The sequence below is a fragment of the Curcuma longa genome, chromosome 2, assembly GCF_044706935.1.
Source record: "Curcuma longa cultivar G26 ecotype Majalengka, Jawa Barat chromosome 2, ITB_CL_G26_1.1, whole genome shotgun sequence".
NCBI lineage: Eukaryota > Viridiplantae > Streptophyta > Magnoliopsida > Zingiberales > Zingiberaceae > Curcuma > Curcuma longa.
Window position 1 is genome coordinate 9,660,548 of NC_133862.1, and position 12,170 is coordinate 9,672,717.

The 12,170-nt window shown below is 39.6% G+C and overlaps 2 protein-coding genes across 2 annotated transcripts; one reads left to right on the forward strand and one right to left on the reverse strand.

Moving 5' to 3' along the window:
- Positions 1-751: 751 nt before the first annotated feature.
- LOC141816635 (uncharacterized protein At4g15970-like) lies at positions 752-4,345 on the reverse strand. The gene is made up of 4 exons (XM_074704380.1): positions 3,911-4,345; positions 3,436-3,801; positions 1,156-1,637; positions 752-1,031 (listed from the first exon to the last, which is right to left on the reverse strand). Exons 1-4 carry the CDS (start codon positions 4,205-4,207, stop codon positions 983-985), a joined length of 1,194 nt encoding a protein of 397 aa, XP_074560481.1. The 5' UTR covers positions 4,208-4,345; the 3' UTR covers positions 752-982.
- A 1,008-nt stretch (positions 4,346-5,353) lies between these two features.
- On the forward strand, positions 5,354-11,968 carry LOC141821739 (lanC-like protein GCL2). Its single transcript, XM_074709090.1, has 10 exons — positions 5,354-5,556; positions 5,633-5,703; positions 6,541-6,634; positions 7,247-7,335; positions 8,677-8,892; positions 8,954-9,132; positions 9,226-9,337; positions 10,420-10,536; positions 10,983-11,297; positions 11,498-11,968. Exons 5-10 carry the CDS (start codon positions 8,740-8,742, stop codon positions 11,834-11,836), a joined length of 1,215 nt encoding a protein of 404 aa, XP_074565191.1. The 5' UTR covers positions 5,354-5,556; positions 5,633-5,703; positions 6,541-6,634; positions 7,247-7,335; positions 8,677-8,739; the 3' UTR covers positions 11,837-11,968.
- Positions 11,969-12,170: the final 202 nt, after the last annotated feature.

The following is a 12,170-nucleotide window of genomic DNA, read 5'->3' on the forward strand; positions in this document are numbered from 1 at the left end:
TCCCAATGCAAGTAAACACAACAAGACCTAGCTCTACCACATAAACCAGACTAGTGTGAGAAAAACGGATCAAGCTTTTACAATTACTTGCAAAAGATTATAGCGAAGACGCTGAATCCGGAAGATAGATTTAAATGCAACTAGAATACATGAACTAGCTCCAGTCAAAGCAAAAAGATCCGTGTTTTAGAATCCTACTCGATTACAGCGACGACGATGAACGCCGAAGAAGTAAAGCCAGGCGTCAGTAGCACCTGAGATGAGAAGAGAGGGACTATTTGGAGGAGGAAGAAGGGAAGTTGTTTTGCCGTTTAGGGGTTTTGTCTTGGGACACCGTTAGGCAGTAGGCGATGACGGCGGAGGGGTACACGACGAAGGTGGCCCAAGCCGCCAGCCTCGACAGCAGCGGCTCCGCTCCCGTCCACGGCGCCGCCATTGCTCTCGTCTCGCTCCTTCGCGATGCTTCGGATCGACGGTTCTAATGATGCCCTTCCTCGAGCAACCCTTGCATATAACCAACTCTCTTCGAATGTCAGCAGGCCGAAAAGCCCAATAAGAACTGTTCTTTCGATCAGTGTGGCCCAAGAGACTCGATCAAGCCGGGTCATCGGGCCACGCCTGGGCTCAAACCGGTGACCTCAAAAAGGTCTCCCCTTCTATGATACTTTAAATGATAACATATATAAATAATATATATCAGTAACCTAACATGGCAAAAGGATCACTACATTTCATTACCAATTAAATTTTCATCAATACACAAAAAAAAATTCGCAAAATAAACAGCGAAGTTATGTCACAAACACTTCAAGCATCGCCAAAGGCTAAAGCAATGCTGGTATCAGTCAGCCACAACGAAAGTTCCAGAATAAAATCATCTTTTAGCATAATAACCTTCTATTTTTGCCATGCAGTCTTTTGATCCCTAAGCTGCCACTGTTGCAGTATTCATCTATGAAAAGAATGAATGCTAAAGACAATGTTAGAGTTGTGGTTTCTTTTCCTCCTTGCTGAAAAAGCCTGGTGGTAATCTGCAATTTACCAAGAAACATTGATATTATTATAACTAATCAAGAGATCTTCTAGCACTGCTAGGATGTACTGCAGAAATCCAAATGACTGCAGAATGACACAAGTTTGCTTTTGAGAGTTTACCTGCAACTTTGAGGCACGCTCCATGAGACATGACTAGATATCCTTTGATCCAATGACAGAGCCATAAACTTCCTCCAGTCGTCAAGCATAGCCCTCAGATCATTGATCTTCTTGTTCAAGCCGATACAGCAGTTTGCATGCATCGTACAGACTTTATTGAAGTCTCTACTAGGTTCACATATCCCTCCAAAGCGCTCGGTGCTCAGGAACCTTATCTGCACACCTATGTCTCTGACATGTTGCTCGTACTTGATAATGTTAAGCACATTTTGCTCATGGACGCTGGGAAATCTGGCACGGGAGGCGTGCCAATATTTGAAAAATTCTATGGTTCTGCTGTTGGATCTCGCATAGTTGAACCCATTGTTAGGCCAGTTCTTCATGTTGGTTGGATCCCCAAAGAAGTTGTCGCAAGATATCTGAAAATCTCCATCTTCATAAAAGAAGGGTAAGGGGTTTCGGAACCACATTACATCAACATCCTGCAATAAAGCCAATATTTCTTCAGATAAGTTTGTTTCAATATCAATTTTCAGGAAGTCAAACTTACGAAATCATGATGAGAAGAATATTATGCATAGGTTGAAAGAATCAAACGTTAATCTTCTTCTAATTTTCTGGAAAAAAAGCCTCGGCTATATAGGCACGCCAAAGTGTGAAAAAATCATCTTCTGTGAGAAACAAAACCATAACTAGGAGTGTTCTTTAGTATGATTACAATTATGGAATAGTTTAAAGTTCTCATTTTGAGTGCAGAAGGCCAATCTATTTTCTCTATATCAGCCAATTTTGTAGGATGATCCAATAATGAGAGAAGGCTGGCTAGAATTTAGGCCCAATTTATCTGGTGGAGAAGAGAGCTCTGATTTCAAGGTGCTCTCATCCGTTTACTTGCTCCAAATCCAGGCAAAGATGGGGTAGCCCCGCTCTTCTTAGAATCATTTTTGGCCAAAAATGCATCTGCCTGATTTGAGCAAACACAACACTGTCACCAGAGGTAAAGGGGAAATTCCTGATTGCCCTTTCTTTTTTCAGTGATGTGCATGCAAGGTAGGGCAAGGGCAAGGGCAAGGCATCAGTAGAAAGTGAGGTGGGTAGGGGGGGGGGGGGGGGGGTGGGGCAATGATGAGCGACTGTTGTCCGAATGTGAGTGTCAAGCAAGGTGCACAGTCATCAGGCAAGGTAGTCAGTTGGGTGAGGAACAGCAGGTAGGCTTGAGGGTAAACCTGTCTACACACCCTCTTGATCTCCATCTTCTCCTCTATGTTGATGGAGTTAGTAAACAAGAGGATTGTCTATAACTAGGAGTCTAATTGGACCTTAATCTTGCAACTTGCATACTATTATGTAGGTTTGACCTGCAAAAGGGAACTTAGTCTAATTTATAGTCTTGTCTTAGCTACTTGTTTGACTTGTTTTGTCCATAACGAGAACCCAAGATTACAATACAGTTTATTCATGTCCTTGTCTTTTTCTTGCTTTTGCATGAGATCCAGAGAAAGAACCTATTTCCTGCCATTGAAGAAGAAACTCTAGCTAAAGAAAAGAATCGTTCATTCCACCATCAATATAATTAAAGCCAAATGCTTGAATTAGAGGCAAGGTTTGGCATTAATTTCCATAACAAAGGAAAAAAAAATTCCATAACAAAGGAAAAGTCGAAGTGAAACATACATTTACTGAGATAAGGTAACAGCACGAATGCTTTCTCCAAGGGACTTGAAAGCTTTTGATGGGCAACTCATCATGTATTCACTCTAAAGCACATAAAGCAGTCAAAGAAGGAACATGATTGACCTACCCCATGATTCAGGACCTTTAATGTCCGCAAAAATATAAAAGCAATATTAGTCAGCAAAAGAATGCTACACAAATAAGAAATAACAAATAGAAATATGGTCGACAAGTGGACATGTGTGGGATTCATGTTCTCCTGTTCCTTTGTTTTCATGCTGCATAATGTGGTTACCAACTTGGCACAATTTTAAATATTTATATAAAATATAAAAAGTATGCTAAACATATGGACTCACGTGACGATTTGAGAAATTATGGTCGAAAAACAAACTGTAAATTTAATCCTATTTTGCCAACATTAATTAAAGAATATGGAACTCAAGCTTGATCCAATAATTTTAGTTGGTCAATGGTCATTAATTGCAGAGTTAAGTTAAGCCAACAACAAGGGAAAAAAGTGTTTTTTTTTTTGTTAAATGACAGTGGTAGGCAGGCGGTGAATCCACAGATGGGAGATTGGAGCTTTGGAGAAGTCGAACTCACCGAGAAAACGAAGTTGAAGCCTTTCTCGAGCACCAGGCGCAGGAAATCCAGGCGCGCCCACATCATGTCCAGATACTCTGGCGTGTTGAAGATCTTCTCGCTGGAGAAGTCCACCCCCGGGACCTTGAAGTCGAAGCAGTGGCGGTGCACGGCTAGGCACCGCTCATACGCCTTGTCATCCACAGCGACGATCACCAAGTGATCCAGTAGAGCAGTCGTTCCGTCCCCGATGCGGAAGCTCTCCAGGAACACGTCCAGCACAGATCCCGGCGTCGACCAGAACGCGTTCAAGGAGGTCATTATCACTGTCTTGTCGGGGGTCGCCGCCGCTCTCAGAACCCTCTCCAACCTCATCTCCTGCGTTTCCTGTAATTAAAAAGCGCCATTTCCATTAAACCCTATTAGAAAAGGCAATCTTTTGGCGTCTGTGTGTGTGTGGGAAAGGGAGGGGGCTGTCGAAGAGACGGCAACTCACTGGCGGCGGATCGGAAGCGACAACGGCCGTCTCGGAGCTCGATGACTCATCTTGAAGTACCGGAGTGGGAAAAGAACGCCGAGGAAAATCGGAAGCTGCCGATTGTTCCTCGGCGACGACGGGAGGGCTGCCGTTGAGCTTTACGCGAAGGGAGGAGGTGGGGGAGGGGTAAACTGTACCATGGAAGAGCAAGGTGAACGAGAGGGCGACAATCCCAAAGAAGAGCAGTTGGAAAAGCCACCGGCGGGTGAGGGAGTCCGCCGCCGCCTTGACTCCGAAGGCAGCGGATGACTTCATCGAGAGCGATCGCAGAGCCTGATGCTCCAGTACCAAAAAGTAGATCCTTGCTTCCTTGAAACAAGCCGGCAGTGGTGGATGGAAGGAGAGAGAGGTCGTATAGCAGCAAGAATTTGGAGGAGGACGCCATGAATGGTGGTCCTCGAATTAATAGCAGCGAGCAGGGTTAATCCTAGCGTTGAAATAGATGTGTTATAAACGGGCTTGGGAAGGAAGACGATTTGACTCGGAGGCTCAGTAAAATCCGCGTCTATTCCATCGGACCGTTTCCTAGCTCGAGTGAATCTTAATATTAATCAAATTAAAAATTTTTAATTAAGAAAATAATAAATAATTTATAGTATATAAAATATAATTTCAATCTTATTGTCTCGAATCGGGCCTCGCGCTACGAATGGAACCGGTCTAAAGTTAATAATTAGTCACAAATAAATCAAGAGTTCGTGGGTGCCGGTCTGATTTGAGAGAATCGATGAAATTGAAAACCATAAACTCAAAAGATTCGTTAGCTGAAATGTCAAATGTGAAAGTGATTTTAATTGATAACTTAACTAGTTGCGGTCGATGCGTGGCCCAATAAAGAATGTATATATATATATATATATATATATATATATATATATATATATATATATATATATTTCTATGATCGCAAAAATATTATTCGTCGGAATAAATAAAATTTATAGTGTGATTTATCTGCGTATTGAATTAACATGTGAAAATGTGATACCCCAAAGAATGGAAAAAATAAAATAATAATATTTTAACATCAAATAAACATCATGTAATGTGCAAAGTTAAATAGGAGAGAAATACGAGGGAGACAATGAAAGTAGGTGAAAAGTGATAATGAAAATAACCAATTTGGATGTCCCTCTCACCGTGTCAAAGACGACAAATTATTATATTATATTGTTGTTATTATTATTTATTTATTTTTATATGTGTACAAAGAAAAAAAAGAAAAGAAAAGATTTTGATTTTGACACACAAAAATGGCACTAATTAAAGAGATATAATTATTGAGGTAAACACAGAAAGAGCTTTATCTTCTTTCCTTTCCTCCCCCTTCTTCCTTTCTTCGGAGTAAACACGCTCGAAAATAACGATCCCTGTTCCAATGGAAGCAGCCGATCCACCCAGCAACTTATTTTAATTCTACGCCGCAGCGATCGACTCAACGTCGTCGTCGCCGCCGGTTGTCTTCTTCCGATCAAATTTCCCATTTTCATCGGGAGTCGGGAAGCGAGAACTCGTCCATCTCGATCCCATTCGATTTTGCTCGTACTGTTGCGCCATCCGCACCCATGGTGACGATAGGCAGTAACAGCATCAACGCCAAGCTCGTGAGTCGACTCTCTGTTTCCCTTTTTCCTGTGCTCTATTCTCCTATCTAAATTCCCAATTTCCTTCGATCCCTAGGTCTTACTGGGAGACATGGGGACTGTTGCGCCATCCGTACATTTTCTGTGTCAACGTATATTGATAATCAAGTTAAGGACTATCAAAATTCCTTATTGTTTGTTAATCAGAATTGTGCATCACCTTACAACAAACCATTATAGATTAATTTCCTTTGTTTTGTTAAAATGTTCATGTCCAACAAAAGCTTCAACTGCCACTGTATCATATTATAGAACCCGACTCCTGCATGCAATTGACTTTAACATAAAACAATAGAATCAGCGGAATTTCTTGACCAGGAAATTAGACTCCTTCTTGTGAGCTTAGATTAGTTGCTAAACTGGATTTATTGCATGTTTAGTGTCAACTATCAAGTTGTATCAGAATAAGCAAGGAAATTAGACTCCTCCTTGCGAGCTTATATTAGTTGTTCAAACTGGATTTTGCATGTATAGTGTCAACTATCAAGTTGTATCAGAATAAGCAAGGATCAAAGTTTAGATTAAGTTCATCACCTAAATGCTTCTCTCAAGCTGACTTGCTTGGAAATTTCTATTGGTGACTTAGAAAATTGATAATATTTTGTAAAAGAGTACTCAACTTTCTGGTGGATGCTAGCATATCTTATTATAAGTGAAATCCTTTCACTTATGAATAAATTTTGGACATAGTTCACAGTTCTGTATGATTGTGAAATTCAGAACTTTAACCAGTTTGATGTTTATTATTTTTATTATTGGTAAAATGTTTGGAATAATTTACATTTTAACTAACATACAAGTTTGTCTCATAAAATGGGCGCTTATTATTTGTGTGCACATTTCACAACTTATTTTCCACTTAAATCTTATGATGTCTGTATTGGAATGAAAGTTTATTGACCTTTGCTTACAAGACATGACAGGATTTTCTTTTTTGCATTGCAGGAAGCAAAGGCATATGCTGAGGAGAATGGTCTCTTCTTCATGGAAACCTCTGCTAAAACTGCCATCAATGTTAATGATGTATTCTATGAAATAGGTATAATCTTGATCATATGCTATTTCCACTTTGGGTCGATGAGCTTGTTATTGTTAGTTGTATGAATGAAACTATAATTAAGAATCTACCTACTGTGAAGTGAGCTGAGTATGGAATCTCAATATTTGTGATTCTTATGATATCTGCTCAAATTCAAAATTCATGTACATAATAGATACCCTTGTAGATAATTTGATACCGATGATTTTTTAATTTATGTGGAGCTACATTATCTTACCAGGATAGACTTCTAGTTATTCTTCTAAAATATACAACTGAAGTACTGATGCACAAACTATATATAACAGATGCTCTTGACTTGTATAATATATTTTTTTCATAATTATTAAGTTTTTAGACAGTCCCTCATCATAACAGTTGTGCCTAATGAACTTAGGATTAATGGTAAAGATGGAATTTTATTTTAATTTTTACAGGAATTTAATGTCTTTTTGAGTTCTATTTTCCTTCGAATTTCTGCTGCTTAGGCGTTCTTTTCACTATTTTCTCCTTTGTTTTAGTCTAAGAATACTGTTGAATTTTACATTTCTTAATAGTTCTCTCTATATATATATGGAGAAAATCTACTTAGTGATGTTCTTCATGTAACAGCAAGAAGATTACCCCCAGCTCAACAGCCAGCAGGAATGGCTCTTTCAGATAGGGCAGCTGGAATATCAAGGAATTCAACATGTTCTTAGGTATGAAATACTTTTGTTTTTAGTTTATCATTTTTATTTTTATTTTTTTGCTCAGGTCCTGTGTTAAAAGTCGTCTTAGATATGTTATCATATACAAATGGGACATTAAGACTAGACTCTAGAGAGAACATTTCATATTGTAAATAACTGGTGCCTTTGACTGTGTTACAACATAGAATACATGCCCACGTAAGTTCAACATTCTATTTAATTCGACAATATTGGATAACAAGTGAAGCTGCTATCTCATGGATAACAAGACTGAAACTGGCAAGTCCAATAAAACAAGAAGCTGCTATCTCATGGATTTTACCCACCAATGATTCTTTGAGCAAAAACATAGATTAAAATTCAGAACCATACAGATTGACATGGCTGAGATTCACATTAGAGGCCAAAGTGCATTCACATGACTAGGATCGACATTGGACAGCCTCCCTTGCTTTGTTCCTTTCAGTCCTTGCAATCTTTCCTCCACTCAAGATTCACAATAGGTGGTACCCAAAAGGTCAAAACCTTACTTTTGACAACATGAGGCAAGACAATGCAATTTAGAGGCTTCATCCACATCACAAGAACCTCCTTCGGGTAAGCATCCTTGCAATTGAAGGAAAGGGTCTTCATTTGTTGAGCTAATTACTAGTAATATTTTTTTCTTTAATTGCTTGTTCTTGATTAACAGCTATAACAAGGATTCTGCTAGCAAGATGGTCAGGGTGGATGCTGACGACGCGTGGTTCAACACTTGGAGTCTGGGGAGCTCCGGCCTCCGTGACCGTGTGGGACGACTTCGACGGAGCCAACAACGTAACCTTCTCTCCAGCCCGGCCCCAACTCAACGACCACATCGCAGACCGGCCGATTGAACATCCATTACTCCCACTCCACGTCGCCGACTCCTTCCTCTGCCCCGGCCCTCCTCGCCCTCGTTCCTTTTCTACATGAACGGAGACGGAGCGGAGTGATCGCGTAACGAATATATCGATCTCTAGAAAGCTAGAACAGTTGACAGGTTGGTTGCGGAATTTTAATGGCGGCCTGCCTGGGCTGTGTGAAACTCAACAATCGCACTATTTGCTGTTGTTACCCATGGATTTAATTAATTAATTTGTAAAAAATTATGGAAAACTAATTATTATATATATATATATATATATTATTTATTTATTTAAGTTGTCGGTACATTGTTAGTTTCTAATTTGAATATTGGAACAGCATTTTATCGTTACTTTCTAAATTAAAAATGGAAGGAAAAAAAAAAGAAATTATAAACCAAGCCAATGCACTCATCACAGATTCCCTGATCACCAAAAATATATTCTTTTCCCAACAAAAAATTAGATAATTTTAAATCAGCGGCAGAGACTAAACCGATAGGAACAAGATCATCATCAGTCGCCGGGGATGGCCGATCGCTTCTTCCCCAACAGTCTGCCGGAGTTTGTGCTAGAGGAAGAAGGCGCCGTCACCGGATCCACCCTTATCGACCTTCTCCACCTCCCGTACCCCAGATTCGTCGACAAGTTGCTCAATTCCGCCCTCCGTCTCAAGCAAAAGGTCACTCCGCTCCCTTTACTCTGTGCGCACTCATGGGGTCATCGTGATCACTCGACTTCAGGTGGTGGAGGAGACATGGCTGCGAAGTGGGCGCGGCGCACGGGACTACACGCTCTACACCGGTGCCCTAGGGACAGCTTTTCTGTTGTTCAAGGCTTACCATGTGACCAAAAACCGGGCCGACCTCGGTCTCTGCGCTGAGATCGTCATGGCGTGTCATCGAGCATCTCAGGGTTCACCGTAAGATAAAGAGAAACCTCCTAAGGATCTGAATGTTTTGGTAAAGCAATGATATTTTTAGGGTTGATTTGCTTGTGAATTGGATTGGATCAGGTTAGTGACGTTCATATGTGGAAAGGCCGGCGTCTGTGCTCTTGGCGCTGTGGTGGCGAAAGAAGCTGGAGACGAGGGCTTGCTCAATCTCTATTTGACCTCGTTTAGAGAGGTAAGGTTTGATTTGCATTTGTGAAAAATGCTACGAAACCTAATGCGTGTTTGGTATAAGGCAGAAGGTTGTTACCCTATTGCTAAATTTATTCTCATGATAAGTTGGATGAATTCATGAATAACAACTCAATTATTTTTTATATGTTGCTATCAAACAAATTGTTTAGGTCATCTATTGTATCCGATGCCATTAAGGACTCATTTAAAGAAGAGGAGGTAGGGAATGACAGGGAAGGTGAAATGAGGCAATTTAAAATACTACCAATTTGGAGGAATGTAAAGTTAATAGTGCATACAAAAGGGGAAAAGGAAGGAAATGTATAGGGATTTTTTTTCCTTTATAATCTTTTACTAATTTTCAGATTATCTCTGATAAGACCAACAGCAAGCAACTGTTGGTCTAATTGATTATGTTTGTTGGAAAAACAAGCTTGATTTAATTTAAGTTAACTATTTTTTTATTAAAAGCATATTATAAGGAAAACATAGACACGTATATTTCAAGAATCTTTTCTATTCATATGGAGTCGTGTTTAAAACTCATTTATATATCAACAAATAGGATTAGTTGTATGGTCATTCATACCAATTTATTTAATGAACGAAAGGATTACCCTTCAAATTTCTCCATAATCATGTTTTCATTCCAACTGTGTTCTCCTTGTTGCAATGCATGCTGCATAAGTGATTGATCTGTCATACGTATACGATTGAGTTGATTGTTCAACTTGCTGCTTGGAAATTTTCCTTTGGTTTTATGTTAAAGTCTTCACCTTTGTTGTTTCTGACTGATCCTACTGTGGTAGGACATTCCAAATTTCTGTCCATAGTGTAATCAGTTTCTTTCTGTTATGGTAAAAGCTTAGGTGCTTTACACCATTATTAAGATTAATTTCTTGCGCTAATATATTTTCATGTTCAGTTCTCACAATCATCAAAATTAGTATATCTAACTATTTACAAGAAGATGTAATGATTTTTTTTCCCTTCACATTTTCAATCGAATGCCATGTTCATTTTAGCCACAGGAAACTTATTGCTGGTTGCATAAAATTTGATTTATCATTTTCTTCGAAACAGATTAAATTTCCTCATGACGTCCCAAATGAGCTTTTATATGGAAGAGCTGGCTACTTGTGGGCGTGTTCTTTCTTAAATAAACACATTGGCGAGGGAACAATTCCCTCAACTCATATGGTAAGTTTCCTTGTTTCCTCTCATTATTTTCTAAATCATTCACTTGATATAGTTGTAATGTCCATGATTGAGTCCAATCCAATTCAAAATGCCAATACACTTACGAGGATGACCTATAGTATTTAAGCATGTTATAAGAGTCCTTGTTTGAAGATGCAAGTCTAGGGATGAAAGTTTTATCTCTCTTTCTCACTTCCAACTCTCTTTAACATTCCCCCTCAATCTCAATCTCGTTAGAGGTGAGCAATTGACTCTAATACCATATTTAAGTCCAAGAGACTCTAATCCAACCTGAAATACTAAATCACTTAGGTGGATGTTATGCTAGTACAAGCATATTCTAATAACTATCATTTGAAGATGTGAGACTAAAGGATGAAATTTATTCTCTCATTTTCATATTTTACTCTTTTTGATAGTGTTTGCTTGGATGCATAATTTTGTAGAGATCAGTATCTAAGGACATGATTAGGGATGGAAAAAGACTAGCCAGCAAGAGCAGCTGCCCGTTGATGTACGAGTGGTACGGTGAGAGGTACTGGGGGGCTGCCCATGGCCTTGCCGGGATCATGCATGCTTTGATGGATGTTAATCTCGATGAAGATGACCTGCAATATGTTAAGGGCACCCTTAACTACATGATTAACAACCGGTTCATCAGCGGGAACTATCCATCGACTGAGGGATTCGATGCAGATTGCCTTGTGCATTGGTGCCATGGTGCACCTGGTGTTGCTCTCACCCTCACCAAAGCTGCTCAGGTAAGGGAATGAAGCACATAATATCGATCTCATTAGTTAAAGTGGCAGCTTATCTTTGTGAAGGAATTTTTTACAGAATGAATTTGTTTGACTGCAAGACAAGGATTTTTTGTCTTCTCTTCTTTCCATCTCTTCCCTTCCTTTCTTACTCGAACTTTGAACATTTTTCATGAAATCTAACCATCTACATCTCTGGTCAGGTACTCCAGGATCATAAGTTTCTTCAAGCAGCAGCAGAAACTGCTGATGTGGTGTGGGAACGAGGCTTGCTGAAGAGAGTGGGAATTTGCCATGGCGTGAGTGGAAATGCGTATGTTTTCCTATCGCTTTACAGATTAACTGGCAATATGAAGTACTTGGGTCGTGCAAAGGCATTTGTTTGTTTTCTGCTCGATTTGGCTGATAATTTGATCGCAGAAGGGATGATGCACGGTGGTGATCATCCTTATTCACTTTTTGAAGGACAAGCCGGAATGGCTTACCTCTTCTTTGACATGATTAATCCTTCCGAGTCTAGGTTTCCTGCATATGAACTTTGAGATCTTTTTCATGCATAAGGCTCAAGGCTCAATGGGTTAGTCTGTGTATGTACGATGTACGTGAAAATTTTGTAGTTTCAGTTAGAATCCACCTTGTTTTTATCTGTTGTAGAAGTTTCCAGCATATGCACTGAGTTCTTGTTCATTCTCGGGGATCGTTTGGTCAGTCTGTACCCATGTGGTAGGTTGAGATAAATTAGATTGTTTTCACGTAGGTTAAAATCTGAAAACACAACAACGAACAACAATATCTGGCAAAGTCAAATTGTATCCAAATGCTGAAAAGAAGAAAACACCAAAGGAAATCGCCCAAAACTATGATGACGGGCAAAGA

What these genes read in the sequence shown, in the direction of transcription:
- LOC141816635 (XM_074704380.1), bottom strand. Translation starts at nt 4,207, where the DNA reads ATGAAGTCATCCGCTGCCTTCGGAGTCAAGGCGGCGGCGGACTCCCTC. An exon ending in TCGCTTCCGATCCGCCGCCA is followed by an intron (nt 3,802 to 3,910) that starts GTGAGTTGCCGT and finishes TTTTAATTACAG; the next exon opens with GAAACGCAGGAGATGAGGTT. An exon ending in GCTTCAACTTCGTTTTCTCG is followed by an intron (nt 1,638 to 3,435) that starts GTGAGTTCGACT and finishes GCTTTATTGCAG; the next exon opens with GATGTTGATGTAATGTGGTT.
- LOC141821739 (XM_074709090.1), top strand. Translation starts at nt 8,740, where the DNA reads ATGGCCGATCGCTTCTTCCCCAACAGTCTGCCGGAGTTTGTGCTAGAG. An exon ending in ATTTGACCTCGTTTAGAGAG is followed by an intron (nt 9,338 to 10,419) that starts GTAAGGTTTGAT and finishes TCTTCGAAACAG; the next exon opens with ATTAAATTTCCTCATGACGT. An exon ending in CCCTCACCAAAGCTGCTCAG is followed by an intron (nt 11,298 to 11,497) that starts GTAAGGGAATGA and finishes ATCTCTGGTCAG; the next exon opens with GTACTCCAGGATCATAAGTT.